The sequence below is a fragment of the Mastigoproctus giganteus genome, chromosome 3 (genome assembly GCF_048544385.1).
Source record: "Mastigoproctus giganteus isolate SK-2022 chromosome 3, ASM4854438v1, whole genome shotgun sequence".
In the NCBI taxonomy this organism is placed as follows: Eukaryota; Metazoa; Arthropoda; class Arachnida; order Uropygi; family Thelyphonidae; genus Mastigoproctus; species Mastigoproctus giganteus.
Genome location: NC_143577.1, coordinates 56,161,190 through 56,181,319, shown reverse-complemented (window position 1 = coordinate 56,181,319; position 20,130 = coordinate 56,161,190). Strand labels below are relative to the sequence as shown.

General features: G+C 38.4%; 1 protein-coding gene across 1 annotated transcript in view; it reads left to right on the top strand.

Moving 5' to 3' along the window:
• The window catches only part of LOC150088026 (uncharacterized), a 276,978-nt gene that overhangs the window by 215,493 nt on the left and 41,355 nt on the right, over window positions 1-20,130 (top strand). The window contains exons 18-19 of the mRNA XM_090369988.1: window positions 3,670-3,732; window positions 14,122-14,194. Of these exons, the coding sequence (XP_090226114.1) occupies window positions 3,670-3,732; window positions 14,122-14,194 (136 nt within the window). The remainder of the gene's footprint in view (window positions 1-3,669; window positions 3,733-14,121; window positions 14,195-20,130) is intronic.

The window sequence follows — 20,130 nt, the reverse complement described above, 5'->3', positions numbered from 1 at the left end:
CAGTAACTACAATCTGCAGCATCTCAACTACGGATGTTACAGGAGTTAAATGATCTACTGGTTACATGTTGGTACCAGATACCACAAGACACATTTAGAAATCTTGAGCATCCATGCCTCACAGAGTACGAGCTGTTTTGGCTGCACATGGAGGACCAACATCATATTAGGTAGGTGGTCATAATGTTTTGGCTCATCAGTGTGTATATACAGCAGGCCCTCAATTTAAAGGATTTCGGATTTAACAGACAAAAAATTTCTCTCCTAAAGTAAAAATCTAGAAACTTTTTTTTTTTTTTTTTTTTTTTTTTTATTTGCAAATAGTGTGGGCCTAAAATTTCAGGAGAGTGATGTATGGCTGTGCCGTTTTCGAAAGCACCATGGAATTGTTGATAAAAGTATCTGTGGTGAATCTTTAGATGCAGATGAAGAACAAGTTGAGGCTTTCAGAAAATATCTAAATGACCTCATTAAAAATGAGGGCTGCATTTTATCACAGCTTTATAATGCTGACGAGACTGGTCTTTTTTATCATGCTGTTCTTGAAAACACTCAGGCTTACAAGCATGAAACAAGCACCCCTGGTCGTAAGCTAAATAAGGAGCGAATTTCAGTTTTATTTGTGCAAATGCGAATGGCTTGCATTGGCTTGAGCCTGTGGTAGTAGGTAAGACAGAAAAACCTTGTGCTTTAAAGGATTTAATGAACCAGTTATCGGTGATATATTCCCACTCAAAAAATTCCTGGTTTACAATGGATATTTTCTCTGACAGGTTCGTTAACCATTTTATTCCTGATTATTTTTATTTGCTGATCATATTTTAAAACTGTTTGTTTCTGTAACAGAAAACATGATCTTCAAATTGAAAGGAGGTATTTGTCGTTAAAATTTTTATTTTTATAATTTCTACAAAATTAATCTAATAAGGTAAATTGTTACTTACTAAAAAACTAATGAATATATAGAATTATATTCATATATTTTTACAATATAGTAGATACTGTCGGGATTCTGGGCCGTCGGGATTTTGGACCAGACCTGATCGGAGGGGTATTTCAACAGAGTAATTGAAATAAAATCCAAATTCATATGCTTTTCCTGCATTCAGTTTCGATCATAAAGGGACTTTATGCTTTAACTCATTGTTGAATGAATAATTATTCATTCACCGATTATAATTGGTGATAAGGCTTGGACTTATGTTCAAATGAGAGAAAGTACCATTATTTGTGGTTCTCATTATGTTGCTACTATCTTTTTAAATTGTATAGCATCATCTGAATAGACTAATCTGCAGTGCAGGTTGCCCTGGCACCGTCTTATATTTTAAATTTAGGTGTGTTCACATATATATATATATATATGTGCTAAGCACCCATTGTTTTTACCCATGTAGGTAATTATTCCGTCCATCCATCTGTCCACATGTAACAGTGGACAGATTTTCAAAAATTTTGTATCTGGGCTTGTTAAAAATATCTGCACCAAACCAAATTTCATTAAAATTGGACAAATAGAAATCTGCTAATTATTTCTTTTTTCATACAATTTGTATGGAAAAAAAGAAATTTATAGATTAGATGTAGTGCACTATTGTTACCTTTAGAAAGTCTGCACACTTCAGGTCTTTTATTTTGCAAAACAAATGGGATGTTGCTTCTAAAGAGATACAATATATACAGAGAGAAAAGTGACTCAAAAAAAATAAATATATAATACGGGAAGGAAGCAATAAATAATAGACAGTTGAAATTGAACTAAATGGTTAAATTTAGAGAGAATAAATCTGTAGAATTATATTGTTATAACTTTAGTAATTGATTGATAAAGAGATAACTATACAGGTATACCTCGAATAACGAATAGGATGCGTTCCACGAAATTACTTCGTTAAGCGAAACTTCGTTTTCAGAGGTAAAAATACTATGGCCAGAATAGGGATACGTTCCTACGTAAAGAAAATGAAAAGCTTTTTTTTTCGAACAAAGAAAAGTTTTATTAAATAAACAGTCAACTTACATACAAAGTGAAATCTCATTTTAAAATATGAGTCTAAAGTTGATTGTTTATGTTTTTTTCCTCTTTCATTTAGCGATTGCCTATACGGAGTTATTGCATTTAACACTGATCGCTTAACAATAACACTTCTTCCTAAATCAGGATCATTTTCACTAAAAAAATTTGAAACGTTTTCAATGTCATTTAAGCACCTTTTTAAATCTTTGGTTGTTAACACTTTTTCGGCAGGAACTTCTTTAACTTCGCCTTCATCATCTTTGTCTTCGTTGCTAACAAGGTTTTCTAAATCTTCCACTGAAAAACCATCTTCTGCATTCAATAAATTTCTAACATCCTCTTCATCGACATTTTCGAAACCTAATGATTGAGCCATCTGGATAACTTCATTTCTAATTCCTTGGATGTTATTTTCTTCTTCTAGTACAACTTCTGGCCATATTTTGCGCCAAACTCCATTTAAGCATTTCTTAGTGACTTCTTTCCAAGAACTATCAACGTTTTCAATTGCGTTTTTAATGGTGTAGTTTTTCCAAAAAGTTTTAACTGTCATTTCCTCTTTATCCTCTAGTTCAGTTAAACTGCTTAATGTTCGACGCAGATAATAAGCTTTAAATGATGCTATTATTCCCTGATCCAATGGTTGAATCAGGGAAGTTGTGTTTGCTGGAAGAAACACAACTTTGACAGGTGTCCAACGTGTTAAGATCAGTAGGATGTCCCAGACAACAAAACAGCTTTTTCTTCAAAGTTGTTTTTTTTTACAATACCGTTTTACTTCAGGACAAAAGTGGTTAACAAACCAATCAGTAAATAACTCCTTGGTAACCCACGCTTTTCTATTTGCTTTCCATATTACAGGTAAATTCATTTTTATGTTACCTTTTAACGCCCTCGGATTTTCTGAATGGTAAACTAATAACACTTTTAATTTATAATCGCCAGAGGCATTTGATCCAAAGAGTAACGTTAAATGGTCTTTGGCTGCTTTGAACCCAGCAGCTGATTTTTCTTCAATAGAAATGAAACTTTTTGTTGGTAGCCGTTTCCAGAACAAACCGCTTTCATCAACATTGAACACCAAATTTGGAAAATTTTGACGTTCAATTATTTCCTTTAGTTTTTCTGGAAACTTATTTGCAGCTTCTCCTGTTAATTTTACACTATGAATCCTGGCCCGTTTTTTAAATTTCTCGAACCAACCACGAGAAGCCCCAAAGGTTTCCGTAATTTCTTCGGTTTGTTTAGATTTCAGGTGATTAAACTGGAATATTTTTTTTTTATGTTAAATGGGGATTGAAATTTCCGACTTGTTATATCGAAGCTTCGTTAGCAGAGGTAACGTTAACCGAGGTATGCCTGTATTTGTGTTTCATTTCTATTAATCACAGAAAAAAAAAAAAAAAAAACACTTAATTTAAGAAAAAAAAAAAAAAAAAAACACTTAATTTAAGAAAAAAAAAAAAAAAACACTTAATTTAAGAAAAAAAAAAAAAAAAAACACTTAATTTAAGAAAAAAAAAAAAAAAACACTTAATTTAAGAAAAAAAATCAAACATGCCTGAAATGTAATACATTAATTAACTTATGTGATTAATTTTAGTTGCACATTATCAGGCCTGGTATATAGGTTTAGTTTTTTCCTCCCCCAGTTTTATGATGTCTATCTTTCACAATGGGATGTTGCGCACAATGAAAGCTCACTATTTTGCCAAGTAAGTCATTTTATTTTGTTTTTCAGAAAATTTAGCACATTATTTAATAAGCTACCAGTTTTAACTCAATTTCATTGAATTAAAAACGGGTAACTTATTAATGAAATCCATATAACTGATTTTATTATAATATATGATAATTATTTATTAAAAGTTGATATTTAATTGTATTATTAATGGCCGCGTCAGACGAAACCCGTTTCAAAAGGTCCACACACGACCTTTTCAACTAAATTGTGATCCAAGGAAGCAGCGGGAAACTACTTGGATTATCCTTCCCTTGAAAACTTCAATGATAGCAAGCAAAATAAACCACGGCCCCGAGTTTTGGCGTCCCTTGAATGGGACAGGGGTGCTAAGAATCTCCAAGCTTGCGTCGAAGAATTTTCTGAAACTAGCTACATGGAACGTTAGAAGCCTACTACAACCAGGAAAACTAGCCAATGCTTTACAAGAAATGGAACGCATTAACATCAACATACTTGGGCTAAGTGAAACCAAATGGCCTGGAACAAAGAAGTTTATATCAAACGACCACCACGTCTTCTGTTCCCGAGGAGAAGAGAACACCAAGCAGACGTACAGCGTCGCTTTTGTTGTCCACAAACAACTGGCCAACAAAGTCACCAGTTTCACCCCAATATCGGAATGAATCGCACTACTACAGTTAGCAGGCAACAAGATCAACCTGAATGTGCTCCAGGTTTACGCACCAACAGCGGACAAAGACGATCAAGAAATTGAATTGTTCTACGACAAGCTAAGCAACACTTTAAAGTCGCTGAAGAAGCACAACATTACGGTCATCCTCGGTGACTTTAATGCCAAAATCGGTCAAGGAAAGCTACAAAACATAGTTGGAGAACATGGCTTGGGGACACGGAATGAACAAGGCAACAGACTCGTCCAGTTCTGCCAAGAAGAAAAATTTAGCATTGCCAACACTTGGTTTAAACTACCACCTCGACGACTATACACCTGGACCTCACCACAAGACTGACAACAATATCGTCAGGAACCAAATTGACTACATCTTAATCAACATCAGATATAAGTCAAGTGTCCTCAAGGCAAAAACTTACCCTGGAGCTGACATATCATCAGACCATAACCGAGTAATAGCAACATTACGTCTCAAATTACGAGCAGTCAAACGCACAAGCACAACAAAAAGAATCGACCTGGAGAAACTGAAGAACAACGCCAACAGGTGACAAGTACAGCTTCATCTCAACACTACAATCAGATCGATCGAAGCAGTAACAACAGATGTGCAAGCGTTCGGGCATTCACTCAAACAGTGCATCAATGAAACAGCAGAAACCCTGCTAGGACATCAGGCATCGAAAAAGAAACAACGGTGGATGACCCAGCACATACTAGACCTAATGGATGAACGGAGAACATTCAAAAGCAACAACAACCGGGAAAAATACAAAGAAATACAACAAAAGATCAAACAGGAAATCCGGAAGGTGAAGGAAAAATGGATGGAAGATCAGTGTGCAGAAATCGAAGACCTAATCAAGAAAAATGACAACTATAACCTGCACAAGAAGCTTAAAGAAGCTGGAAACATCTACAAACCGGCTCCTATCCCAAGCTTATATACGGACAACAATCAACCTATACTAAGCAAACAAGCCAAACTCGACACCTGGAAGAGCTATATATACAATCTGTTCGGCACCAACAGAAAACCGGCAGAAACGCAACAACAAACACAGGAAGACAGTCTCCACATATTAACATCTGAAGTGGAACATGCCATCCGAATAACAAAGCCAGGCAAGGCCTGTGGACCTGATCAGATTCATGTGGAACTGCTGAAACAACTAGACTACAGCAACATCCAACAACTAACGAAATGGTTCAATCAAATCTACAACAACGACGACATTCCATCCGAATGGCTCCAATCCATCTTCGTGGCCCTACCAAAAAAGGCTACCAGCCGGAAATGCGAAGACTTCAGGCTGATCAGTCTAATGAGCCAGGTGCTAAAAGTCTTCCTCAAGGTGATTCAGCAAAGGATAAGATGTAAGTGCGAAAGTGCACTAGGAAACACACAGTTCGGATTCTGCAGGGGACTAGGCACCAGAGAAGCAATTTTCTGTTTACAAATATTGCTACAAAGGTGCTATTAACATCAAAAAGACGTGTATATATGTTTTATTGATTACGAGAAAGCCTTCGATTCAGTAGACCACGACTGTCTAATTGACCGACTGAGAAAACTTGGGCTTGAAAACAACGATATCAACTTTATTACAACTCTCTACTGGAATCAAACAGCCCGGCTTCGCTATGACAACGACCTGACAGACCCAATTCCAATAAAAAAAAGGCGTCCGAAAGGCTGCCCATTATCTCCCATTCTTTTTAACATCTATTCGGAAATGATCTTCGACCAAACACTGGCTGACAAGAACATCGGCATAAAAGTTAACGGACACTACATCAATAACTTAAGATATGCCGATGACACAGCACTAATAGCGGATTCAGAACAAGATTTACAGACCATCTTCAACGAAGTGGACATAGAAAGCCAAGCATGGGGGCTACGAATCAACAAAAAGAAAACAAAGGTGATGAAGGTCAGCAGGACTGCAAGCAAAATCACGATCAAACTAAACAATGAAAAATTAGAGCAAATACACTGCTTCAAGTATCTCGGAGTACTCATTGATGACCAGCTAAACCATGAGGCTGAAATCAAAAGCAGAATTGAACAAGCCAGGCAGGCATTCACCAAGTGGAAAACCCTCCTCACCGACAGAAGCTTGAACATCATGCTCAAATTGCGCACATTGAAATGCTACATCTGGCCAATACTGCTCTACGGTGTAGAAACCTGGAAGCTAACATCAGCCACTACAAAAAAGCTCCAGGCCTTCGAAATGTGGCTCCACCGAAGAATGCTGAAAATCCCATGGACAGCCAAGATAACCAAACGTACAGGTCCTGCAGGACATGCACACAGAATGGGACCTGCTCAAAACCATCATCAGCAGGAAATGCAAATACCTAGGTCACATCGCTAGGAACCAACAAAAATATCACCTACTACCACTCATCCTGGAGGGAAAGATCGAAGACAAGAAACGCCCAGGCAAACCGAAAATGGCATGGCTAGATAATATCAACACCTGGCTTCACATGACAACAGAACAAATTCTACACGCAGTGCTAGACAGAGAACAATATCAAATTGAAGTCGCAAACGCCATTCGGCAGCATTAAAGAAGAAGATTAATGGCCATATGATGAAAGGAAGCCTAAGGCTTATGCTGTACCAGCCAAAAAGAGAGAAAAAAAGGTTGGGGGGGGAGGTAAAATAATAGTAATAATAAAATTAAATAAAATAAAAGAAAAGGAAATACACAACAACCTATGCATTTTCCTCCTTCCACAGGTAACTATCCAGCTGACATTTGAATTTTCCTAAACTGTCAGCTTCAACCACCCATGTAGGTAACTTATTCCAGTAATTTATAACTCACTGGCTAAATTAAAACTTCTTGCAATCCACTCTAAACACATCCCCCTATAACTTGAATTTATGGCCCTAGTTCCAAAAACTATTTATAACTGTGAAAATTTTGTACTCATTCAATTTACTTTTGCCTCTCGGAGCATTAAACACCTCAATCAAGTCTTCTCCAAGATGCCTAGTTTCCAAGTTCTGCAACCCACATATTCAAAGTCTTTTCTTATTTGCACGCCCTTTTTACGATATCACCAGGCAAGTTACACATCTTTGAATCCTTTCAAGAAGCTAAGTGTCTTTTTTTACCTGCGGTCTCCACACTTGAACACAGTATTCCAAGTGTGGTCTAACGAGGCTTTATATAATGGGATTCTGATGGCCTTATCACTACTAGCAAATGTTTAATAAATCATTGATAGGACAACACCATGGACCTTCCTTGAAAGCTGTCTACAATGCTTGGTGAACTTCATGTCTGACCGTATCATAACTCCCATTCCTTTCTTCCACTACTGACTTTAGTTCAACTTTGCCAAATGTATAAGTTATTTTGGGGTTATTGTTCCCCAAGTGTAAGACCTTGCAATTTGCAGGATTAAAACTTAGCTGCCACTTTTCTGACCATCCCTGAAGTCTATCTAGGTCACTCTGAAGAAGCTCTGCTAGGTGGTGTTCATTAACTACACTACCAATCTTTACATCATCTGCAAATTTAGACATCACACCCTCTATCCCTTCATTGATGTCATTATGAAAATCAAAAACAACAATGGTCCCAAGACTGATCCTTGGGCAATTCAACTTCTTACATTAACCCAATCTGAGGAATAACCATTTATTACAACCCTCTGCTTCCTACCCTGAAGCCATCCTGTGATTCCAACCTGTTCCAACTTATAAAGTAACCACTCATGTAGGATTGAGTCAAATGCTTTGCTGAAATCTAAATAAACAATGTCGAAATTATTCCCTAAATCCAGCTCATGAGTGACCCTTTCAAAATAGATATCCAGATTTGTTATACATGATTTTCCCTTTACAAAACCATGCTGTGTATCCTTCAGAATTCCATTTCTAAATGAATTATCCCAAATTCCATCTTTGATCATTGCTTCCATGACTTTCCCTACTACTGAAGTTAGTTAGGTGCCTCTGTAGCCAGGTGGGAAGGAGCAGCAGTGCGTAGCACACGCTTCTTGATTAGACCGGGGTTCGAGCCCGTCACCACCAAATACAGAGAATGCGGAAAGGTCAGGGAATGACCATCGCATATTCCGGAGCAATATGGCCTTAGTTGCTAATGCTCCTAAAAACCAAAACAACAACTACTGAAGTTAGACTGACCGGTCGGTAATTTCCCACTACACTCTTAGAAGCGCCTATACGTATTCCCGATACATCGGCACTTTTCCAATCCAATGGAATCTCTCTCTTGAGTCCAGTGATTTACTCATAATTAGCCTTACTGGTTCAATGCACTCACTTAAAACTATAAGGTATATGCCATCAACCCCAGGAGCTTTACTTGCCTGTAAGCTCAAAAGTTTTTTCATTAAATAATAATGTGAAATTTCAATATCATTAATTACATATTTTTAAACTTCACTCCCGTAATTTCTCATTGACATAAAGGGTTTTTCTTCTGTAAATATCAGTGCAAAGTAACTGTTAGTAGATATCCTAGCATCTGCAACATCAGCTGGGATATCTAATACTATCCCACATCCATTACTTGAGGGTCCTATCTTATTTGTCCTCATTGCATTTATATATATGAATAATTCCTTATCCCCACTCTTTTATAAAATATTAATTTATTATCTTAACAATATAAAATATTTAATTCATATTAAATTAAAATAAATAATTTAATAATTTAAATTAAATTATTTATGAAAATTTAATATAAATTAAATCAAATATCAGCACATCTTTGGTGAATTTTCTTCATAGTCAATTTTCTCTTTACTATCACCGGTAACTCATTAATTAGCCTCACCTTTCTTATTTAGTTTATCACTTTTTAGTGGTTCTTTGAGATCTTCATTGCTGAAATGCCTGTGTAATTTGACTATAAAGACATCTCTCCACCTATTCTCCAGAGGAATTGCTGTTTGGATATCATCGTCATCAGCCATTTTCAATGCACTGCAGGATGAAGGCCTCTCTAGCAACTTTCCAGTTCCTTCTGTTTTGTGCAACGGCCATCCATTTATTACCCACAAACTCATGAATTTCATCTATCCATCTCCGTTGTTGTCTTCCAGGTTTTCTTCAAGCTCCTCTTGGGTACCATTCTGTTATTTTCTTACTCCATCTGTTATCATGTCTTCAAGCTCTGTGTCCTGCCCAAGACCATTTTAGTTCTTTAGTTTTGATAAGAATGTCCTTTACTTGAGTTTGCTGCCTAATCCATTTGTTTCTCTTCTTATCTAACAGTCTGATTCTCAATATAATTCGTTCCATTCTTTGCTGTGTAGTTCTCAGCTTCTCTTCCATTCTTTTGGTGAGTGCCCAAGTTTCACTTCCATAAGTCATGGTGGGGAGTATATATTGGTTCATTATTTTACGTTTCAGACAAACTGGGATATTGCTCTTCAGCATGTAACTATATTTCCTGAATGCTATCCATCCAAAATTTATTCTTCTCTTGACTTCCAGCATTTATCATTATTACAGCTAATAATTTGTCCCAGATAAGTATATGACTCCACCTTTTCAATTACTGCTCCTTCAATCATTATGTCGCTTTCTGTGGCATACTTGTTCATCATTACTTTTGTTTTAGTCCTATTCATCTTTAGTCCAAAATCCTTACTAACTGTGCATAACCGATTAAGATTTTCCTCTAATTCTTTAGGATCGTGGATTATGACCACAAATCGTAAACCATTTACGATTTGCAGATGTCATCTGCAAATCGTAAATGGTTTTGGTACTCTCGATTCACATTGACTCCTTTCTGCAACCAGTCTAATCTTCTGAAAGCTTACTCAAGGGCAGCAGTAAACAGTTTCAAAGATATTGTGTCTCCTTATCGAACTCCTTTCTCGATTTTAAATTTCCTACTGTCTTTGTCTGGTCTAATAAAGGAGGTAGTGTTCTCATATATTTTCTTCAAAATCATAATATATGGGTATCTATGTCTTGTCTTTCCAGTGCCCGAAACATTGCCTTATGCCATATAAAGTCAAATGCCTTTTCATAATCAACAAATGCCAGGCATAATGGTGTTTTATATTCATTTGCTTTCTCCATTAGCTGCGATATTACATGAAGGTAATCCATAGTTAGGAATCCTGTCCTAAAGCCAACTTGCTCTTTTGGTTGATTCTCATCAAGTATTCTTTCTAATCTGTTAGTAATGACCCTTGTGAACAACTTGTAGATGTGGTAATAACAAGCTAATTGGTCTATAATTTCCAATTTCTGTTTTATCTCCTTTCTTATGGAGCAAAACTATGATTGCATTATTCCACTGCTTAGGCATCACACCTTTTATAATGCACTCTGTGAAGAACTTTGCCAGTTTTTGTGTTATGTCTCTTCCTCCCAATTTTAACAACTCTACAGTAACTTCGTCTTCCCCGGGGCTTTCCGATTCTTCAATGCATGTTCTACCTCATTAGGAAGAATATCTGGTATGTCGTATGTGTTGCTAATTTGCGATCCATCTTCCCCACTTCTGGCATCATTCCCTCGCTCCTTGTATAATTCTCTATAGTAGTCTTCTGCTATTTGAATTATGCGTTCTCTGCTATTTATAAGTAAACCATCACTATTCTTCAGTTTCAGTATCATTTGTCTTTCTGTATTACTGCTCATCACTGCTGATTTAAGTCCTTTGTTTTCCCTTAATGCTTGTTCTACTTTTCTTGTTAAATCTTCTTGTGTCGTCTCTGAGTCTCTTTTTAATAGCTTTGCATAACTCAATATACTCAATTTTCTCCTTGTCAGTGTTTATCTTGCTCTTCATTTGTTGAAGAGCAAGATAAACACTGACAAGGAGAAAAAATTAGGAAAAAATTAGTCAAGAAACACTTGTTATGATGTCTTTTTTTTCAAGGGAAAAAGACGTCAAGTGTTTTTGACGTCTTTTTCCCTATAGGTTTCTTGGGCTTTATCACTTTCAGAAAGTTGCAATATTCCTCATCGATACCTTGGTCCTGAGCAGTCTGCAGAAGCTCAAACTTGTTCTTAAGTTCCAGTACATACTGCTTTTTATCCTCTTCTGTTATCTCGAAGACCTTTGTATTATTTACTGAAGTCAGTTTTTTCCTTTCCTACATCTATATCAAGTGTGCATCTTACCATTCTGTGATCACTTCCAATATTTATCTTGTTCAGGACAGTAACATCATTCATGATATATCTTCTGTTAGTGAGGATGAAGTCAATTTCATTAGTTGTTAATCCATTTGGACTCTTCCATGTCCACGCTCTGTTCACCCTTTACTTGAAAAAGGTGTTCATTACTGACAGTACTTGAGATTCTGCAAATTCCACAAGCCTTTCACCTCTTTCATTTCTTTCACCAGTTCCAAAATTTCCTATAGTTCCCCTTTCTGCACTGTTTTGTCTTTTTCTAACCTTAGCATTGAAGTCCCCCATAATAATAGCATTAGCATTAGTAGAGGCATTTGATGCAAGAAAGCAAGCTTAAGCATCAGCCAAAAAAAAAAAAAAAAAAAAACCACTTCCACTTAACCCCTCTGTTCGTTCGAAATACCTATCCAGCTGAGCCTTAAACTTATTTAGGCTATCAACCTCCACTACAAGGGATGGAAGTCTGTTCCACCAACCAACCACCCACTGGCTAAAGGCAAATTTCCGCAATTCTATCCTACATCTGTCTTTCCTCAATTTGAATTTATGCCCTCTCAGGTGATTATTCTGAGCAGGAGGAAGAATCCCATCAGCATTGAGCATGCTCAAACCATTCAAGGCTTTATACACCTCTATCAGATCACCTTTCTTGTGCCTAGTCTCCAGACACTGAAATTTGCAAAACTTACCTTTCTTCATAAGAGCACCCCTTATTGATACTGAAACTGAAGAACAGTAATGGTGTACTTATAAATATCAGAGAAGGCATAATTCAAATAGCAAAAGATTACTATAGAGAATTATAAAAGGAGCGAGGGAATGATGCCAGCAGTGGGGAAGATGGATCTCAAATATGACATACTTAATATCCTTCCTGATGAGGTAGAACATGCGTTGAAAAAAAAGAAATAGAAAGCCACGGGGAAGAAGTTACTGTAGAGTTGTTAAAATCGGGAGGAAGAGACATGACACAAAAACTGGCAAGACTCTTCACAAAATGGATTAGAAAAGGTGTGATGCCTAAGGAGTGAAAGAATGCAGTCATAGTTTTGCTGCATAAGAAAAGAGATAAATCAGAAATTGGAAATTATAGACTAACAGATTAGAAAGGATTCTTGATGAGAATCAACTGAAAGAGCAAGCTGGCTTTAGGACATAATTCTCAACTGTGGATCGCCTTCACGTAATATCACATCTAATGGAGAAAGCAAATGAATATAAAAACAATTATGCCTGGCATTTGTGGATTATGAAAAGACATTTGACTCCATACAGCATAAGGCAGTGTTCCGGGCACTGGAAAGATAAGGCACAGATACCCCATATATTATGATATTTGAATAAAATATATGAGAATGCTACCTCCTTTATTATACTAGACAAAGACAGTAGCAAATTTAAAATTGAGAAAGGAGTTTGATAAGGAGACACAATATCTCCGAAATTGTTTACTGCTGTCCTTGAGGAAGCTTTCAAAAAATTAGACTGGTCGCATAACGGAGTCAATGTGAATCGAGAATACCTAAACCATTTATGATTTGCAGATGACATCGTGGTCATAAGCCATGAACCCAAAGAATTAGAGGAAAATCTTAATCGGTTATGCAGAGTAAGTAAGGATTTTGGACTAAAGATGAATAGGACTAAAACAAAAGTAATGATGAACAAGTATGCCACAGAATGGGATATAATGATTGAAGAATCAGTAATTGAAAAGGTGGAGTTATATACTTATCTGGGTCAAGTCATTAGTTGTAATAATGATAAATGGCTGGAAGTCAAGAGAAGAATAAATTTTGGATGGATAGCATTCAGGAAATATAGTCACATACTGAGGAGCAATATCCCAATTTGTCTGAAATGTAAAATAATGAACCAATGTATACTCCTCACCATGACTTATGGAAGTGAAACTTGGGCATTCACCAAAAGAATGGAAGAGAAGCTGAGAACTACACAGCGAAGAATGGAACGAATTATATTGGGAATGAGACTGTTAGATAAGAAGAGAAACAAATGGATTAGGCAGCAAACTCAAGTAAAGGACATTCTTGTCAAAACTAAAGAACTAAAATGGTCTTGGGCAGGACACATAGCTCGAAGACATGATGATAGATAGACTAAGAAAATAACAGAATGGTACCCAAGAGGAGCAAGAAGAAAACCTGGAAGACAACGACGGAGATGGACACATGAAATTCATGAGCTGATAGGTAGTAAATGGATGGCCATTGTGCAAAAACAGAAGGAACTGGAAAGTTGCTGTAGAGGCCTTCATCCTGCAGTGGATTGAAAATGGCTGATGATGATGGATTAAAATAATTTAAAGTTATGTACATGATTTAACCCCGGCGGCTGACATCTGGTAAGTATGGGCTTGGCACACTCAGGGTTCTGAGCTGTATATCATCATTCTTCTCTTTCCGGTGATTCCCTTCTACTTTTGACTCTCTCTCTCTCTCTCTCTCTCTCTCTCTCTCTCTCTCTCTCTCTCTCGACTTAATTAATGGACTGAATTTTCTTCCTTACATTGCATATTGCATTATAGTTTTCTATATTCTTCTTTACAGAGATAATAAATTGAGGGTCATTAGGCCATTTGTCTTCACCAGGGAAAAATATTTAAGGAAATTTGCAGAAAATGTAAGTAAATTAAAGTCGTTATTGTTTTTGCCTAAAAATTTCATTGTATGAAAAAAATTAGAATGGTCACAGAACACACCATGTTTCCTTCTATTATTAAGACCCCTTTACAGTGACTAGTGACTTTATGAAGTATCCTTCCCAATAGTGAGTAGGTTCCACTTTGTTCCTCAGAACAGCTTGGATTCATTGTGGTATGGAAATAACAAGGTATCAAAAGCATGCCACATGGATACTGGTCCATGTTTACTCTGCTTCCCACAGTTGTTACTAATTGGATAGTTGTAAATCTCTATGCTTAAGAGATTCACAACCATCTGCTTCATCCCATAGGTATTCAGTTGGATTGAGATCTTCACCTGATAACACAATGACATAAGTTCTTTGCACTTTGACATGCAAGTTACACTTGCATGTCAAAGTGCAAAGATATTGTAATAAAGCATCAATATGAACTTTATGTTCCATTTGCTCCTGCATTACTTACTGACATTGTGTTATACAGTAGAGTCCCGATTATCCAAGACCCGAGGTTCCGTGTTATCTGAGCTAGCTGTTAGCTCAATTTTTACATAAAGGCTAAGTGATGCCTTCAAGGGTTGTTTGTGTTCGTATGTATGACGAGTAAGACTGTGATGAGAACAGGCTGTGCTGTGCTGATTCACGGAATTTTGATGACTCATCCCCCTCCGCACCCTTCCACCCACTCACCACGAAACTTCAGCAGTTTTATCTGTCGGGTTCAGTTTGACATCTTGTTCAGGTGATTTCGCTTGTGACTAAAAAAAAAATTAAATTTTCTGTTTATACTCTGGCATGACAACCAGGTCAATAGAGTTTACAATAAATCGTCAATTCAGATATTTATCATATTTTGTAGTCACGGGCTTGGCACGACAACCAGGTCAATAGAGTTTACAATAAAAATCGTCAATTCAAATATTTATCGTATTTAGTAGTCACAGTCCCTGATCCACTCAAGGAACGGATGCTATGTACTCTCGCTCCTGACTTCTTGGCTACGTTAGGCCTATCATTATTAAAATTAAAACAATTAAAAAGCTGGCTAGAGAGCTATGTGTAAGTGAAGTGACTGTAGGAGATTGGGTGAGAAATTGACACAACATTGAAAAATGGTGTTCACAAAGATCGCCTGAGAAAAGTGATGAGCACATGAGAAGAAAAACAATGAAAAAGAGAGATTTTGAACAAACATCTGGAACACTTCTTTTGTGGTTCATGCAAATGAGACAGAAAGGAAGCCCGATTTCTGGACTGATTCTACAAGCAAAAGCTCTACAATTTTAGAAAAATTTTCGTAATGGTGATGAAGAATTTATGGCTAGAGTGGGATGGTTAGATAGATGGAAAAAGAGGTATGGAAGATAGCTGAACATTGCTGGGGAAAAATTATCTGCTTGTCAGGAAGAAGTGCAGTCTTTTACCAAAAAATTGGCAGAAGTCATAGAAGAGGAAGGTTTAAGTTTGGATCGAAATTACAACTGTGACGAAACGGGTTTAAATTATCGAATGCTTCTGACCAAAATGCTCGCGTCACAAGAAGAAAAAGCAGTGCTCGGGTATAAACATAGTAAGGAGAGACTGATAGTCTTGGTATGTTCAAATGCTTGAGGAAGTCACAGGCATAAGTTGCTACTTATTGGAAAGGCTAAGAAACCAAGAGCCTTCAAACACGTACATGTGGAAAGTCATCCTTGTAAGTATGCTAACCAAATTCATGGATGGATTCATGTTTATTGAAAAAATGGTTCCACGAAGACTTTGTTCCTACAACAAAGAAATTTTTGGCAGAAAATAAACTCCCAGAAAAAGCATCGTTGCTTCTGGACAATGCACCATCTCATCCAGATGAAACTGAACTAGTCTCTGGTGACATTAAAACTCATTTTTTGCCTCCTAATGTAATGTCTCTAATCCAGCCACTAGATTAAAGTGTCCTGTAAACTTTGAAATGGAACTACAGACAGTGCCTTTTAAAACAACTCCTGGAAGATCTCAAAAATGGTGGAACTGTTTCTGAAAGCCTTACAAACATAAACGTGAAAGATGTCATTTACTGGCTGGCAGAATCATGGGAAGAAATAAAAACTTCAACTCTTGTGGAGTCCTGAAAAAAAATTCTCAGTGAAACTGAGGAAGATGATGATGATAATCTTCCACTTATAGAGCAAGTAAAAAATCTTCCAAATTCAGAACCTATTATGGCAGAAGACATTCAAGATTGGACAAATGAGGATGAGCAACAATGACCGATGACATGATTATAAATTTAGTGAGTGAGGGAAAACAAGAAAGTGAAGATGATGGTGTCCAGGAGAAGGCTCAAAAATTTTGCATACGGAAGTTCTTAATGTGATTGAGACCACACTGCGATACATTGAACAGCAGAATGAGAGTATGCCCGGCGATCTACCGTTGTTAAGATGTTTGAGAAACATTGCAGCAAACAAGCGAGGAACTTCTTTAAAACAGAAGATTTTGAAAGACTTTTTTTCTAAAGCCTGATGCTGTAATCACGATGATGCATGTACTGTACAGTACTGTACATATACAGTATGTACAGTACAATACTATGTAAGTAAATAAATGCAGGCTAAAGTAAAGAAAGCCCACACAAGAAGCATGGAAAATTTTGGCAAAGTTTAGCCGTGGAAGTACAGTATACTGTACTTTGCCATACCACACTTGTATTGTTGCTTGCTCGGTAAACAGACGGTGGATGTTATCTGTCTGTAGTAGAAGTCGAGAACGATATATTGATTGACAGGTAGGCATGACAAACGATGTAATGTACTGATTAGTGCATGAACAGAACAGATGATAAGATCGGTTTAGTCATTGTTTTTTTTTTTTTTTTTTTATGAAAACCCCAAACACAAAAGGTATCAAAACCTACAGTACTTAGTACCGTGCATGGGTTGAAGGAGAAGTATGGGGGAAGGGGGATGCCGGAAACTTTTCCCCTAGACGTGGGCACCTGTACGTGGTGAGGGGACCTCCAGTGACGCTGCTGCACTTCCAGACTAGCATCACTGGGATCCAACGCCCACAGCCCAGGTTCCAGGCTTACATCAATGGAATCCGGCTGTTGCCGTGCGTTGTGACCCGTGGAAATTCGGAAAGGGGGAACTGGTGGTTGTGGGGCCCCAGCTTCAATACACCACTTTGGCCCCTGCTTAGACAAGACGGGAGGTATTGGAAGGCCCGGCTAGGATCAATCGGCTAGTAGGCTCGCCTGCGAGGGTCAACCGTGTCAATGCCACGCCCCTACCCTCATGGTCCGAGGGACAGGATTCGGGCTGGTGACGGTGCGAGTATGGTGTCTGGGTAGCCCTGGCGTCTCAACTCCCGAGTGCATTTATTGCATGCCGGGGTAGTGGGCGTCCCTTTGGGCTCCGTGGTGGGTGGGGAGCCCGGGCACTGAACCAAATAAAATTTCTATGAATCCTGATAAACCTATTTCTTCAGGGGCCCCAACCCGGTCCCTATCTGAAACCATAGACAAAGAATCAGATAGCATTATTGCTAAAAAGAGGCAGCGAACTGACATTACCATCAGGGCCTGTCCCAAGGTTTTTAATATGCATTCTACCAATGAAACACCGATTGGTAAAATGTCGCCCTTTTTTATTCAAAAAGGGGTAGATGGGTTAGCAGGTTCACCCAAATCAGTTAAGAGGCTTCGTTCTGGAGACCTTTTAATTGAAACTAAAAATGACAGGTAATCGGAACATCTACTCCGAACAACATCAATTGGAGGAATACCTATAACAGTGACACCACACAGAACACTCAATTCATCGAGACGGTGTCATTTCGGAATGGGACCTTCTCGACATAACCGAGGAGGAAATCTGCTCCGAATTAAAACCACATAGAGTTATTGCCGTCAAGAGAATTACTGCGCGAAGGGATGGAAAACTTGTTGAAACCAGGAGCGTTATCCTGACTTTTAACTCTCCTAAACTCCTGATGATATTAAAGCTGGATACATCAATTGTTCAGTGCGTCCATACGTTCCGAACCCCTTTACGGTGTTTTAAATACCAGAAGTATGGACATTCTCAAATGCCCCTACCGTAGAGTCCTTGCATGCGCTCGATGCAGTGCAAAGGACCACGAAACAACAGCATGTTCAGCCGCAAAACCCACCTGTATTAACTGTGAGGGAGAACACCTGACCTACTTACGAGCATGCCAGAGGTGGAAAGAAGAAAAAGAAATTCAACGGCTGAAGGCAGAGCTAAATATATCATACCAGGAGGCAAGGAAATCGGTGAAACCCCTGAATACCAACAAACCTACCTACGCCCAGAAGGTAGCAGGGAGATGTTCCGTCGGATCTCAGACGGACATGGACCATTCCTCCAAAGGAGTCTTTCAGTCCCGTCGCGGGTTATCTCTTAAGTTCCCAAAGACCTGCACAGAAAAACCAATCAGCTGCCACTCCCTATATTAGTACCTCCTAATGCTCCACAAGTAACAAAGGTAATTATGAAAGAAAAGAATAAGAAAGGGGAAGTCCACCCTAGTACCCAAGAAAACATGGATCTCGAGCAGAAGGAGGTACCCGAAGATTCAGTCTTGGAACTCTTTGTCGGAGGAAGAAATGGACACGGGACAGTGTCCATTCTTCCCCAAAAAAGATAAACCCAAGACTGATAAAAGTAAGCCTCAGCACCTCGGAAGCCGCCCTGATGGGACCCCACCAAGCCAAAATAATGGCTAAATTCCTACAATGGAATTGTCGTAGATTCCGGCGAAATACTGATGACATCAAGGCCCTCCTGCAAAAGCACGAGCCAGTTTGCTTTTGCTTGCAGGAGACTTATCTAAAGGCAAATGATGATTCCACAATGCATAACATCACAATTTTTTCGTAAGGATAGAATTGCGGATGGTCCCTGCTCATGGGGAGTGGCAACCCTTGTGGGTAACCAGACCCCAGTGCAGCCCTTGCTAATTACAATTAGCATAGAAGCTGTTGCAATTCGCCTTACGGTGGGATTTTTATTAACGGTCTGCTCTGTCTATGTGCCACCTGGGACTGACATCTCCCAGGAAGACCTTGATGATCTTCTAACACAGTTGCCTCCCCCTTTCTTACTTCTCGGGGATTTTAATGGACATAACACCCTGTGGGGTAGTGCTAACATCAGTGGAAGGGGACGAGTCATAGAGCATATGCTAAATGACAATGACCTTTCCCTTCTAAATACTGGAACAAATACCTTCTTCCACATGCCTACCCGTACTTTTTCTGCCATTGATCTCTCTATCTGCTCCCCTTCTCTACTCCCTTCACTCACTTGGGAAGTGGAGGAGAATCCATACGGAAGTGATCACTTCCCTGTGATAACCTCGTTACACAGTGGGAGACCATGTCTTCCCTTCAGGTTTCAGGTTACCACGGTGGAAGATTGATCAGGCTGACTGGACTGCCTTCCAACATCAGGCAAATTTTGATCTTAGCACTGTCAGTCAAGAGCCTATCAATGATGCAGTTAAGTACATCACAGAAATTATTGTCCAAGCAGCTGCGAATGCTGTTCCAAAAACATCTGCCCGGTTTCCACCATTTCCCAAACCTTGGGTGGAATTCACAACGCACAGCAGCAAAAAAGGCTCAAAACAAAGTGTGGGGGATATTCTGCCGATATCCTACCACGACCAACCTTATAGCCTTTAAACGTGCACGAGCCAAAGCACGATATATCTGCCGTCAGAGTAAAAAGGAATCGTGGATCCGTTTAACATCATCTATTAACCAGTCTACCAACTCTAAGGTAGTCTGAGATAAAATCCGGAAAATGAAGGGAAAATATACATCCCACCCTTCTTCAATCCTAGATTATAATGGATGCGCTATTGCAGATCCAACTGAAATAGCCAATTCTCTTGGGGAAACATTCTCT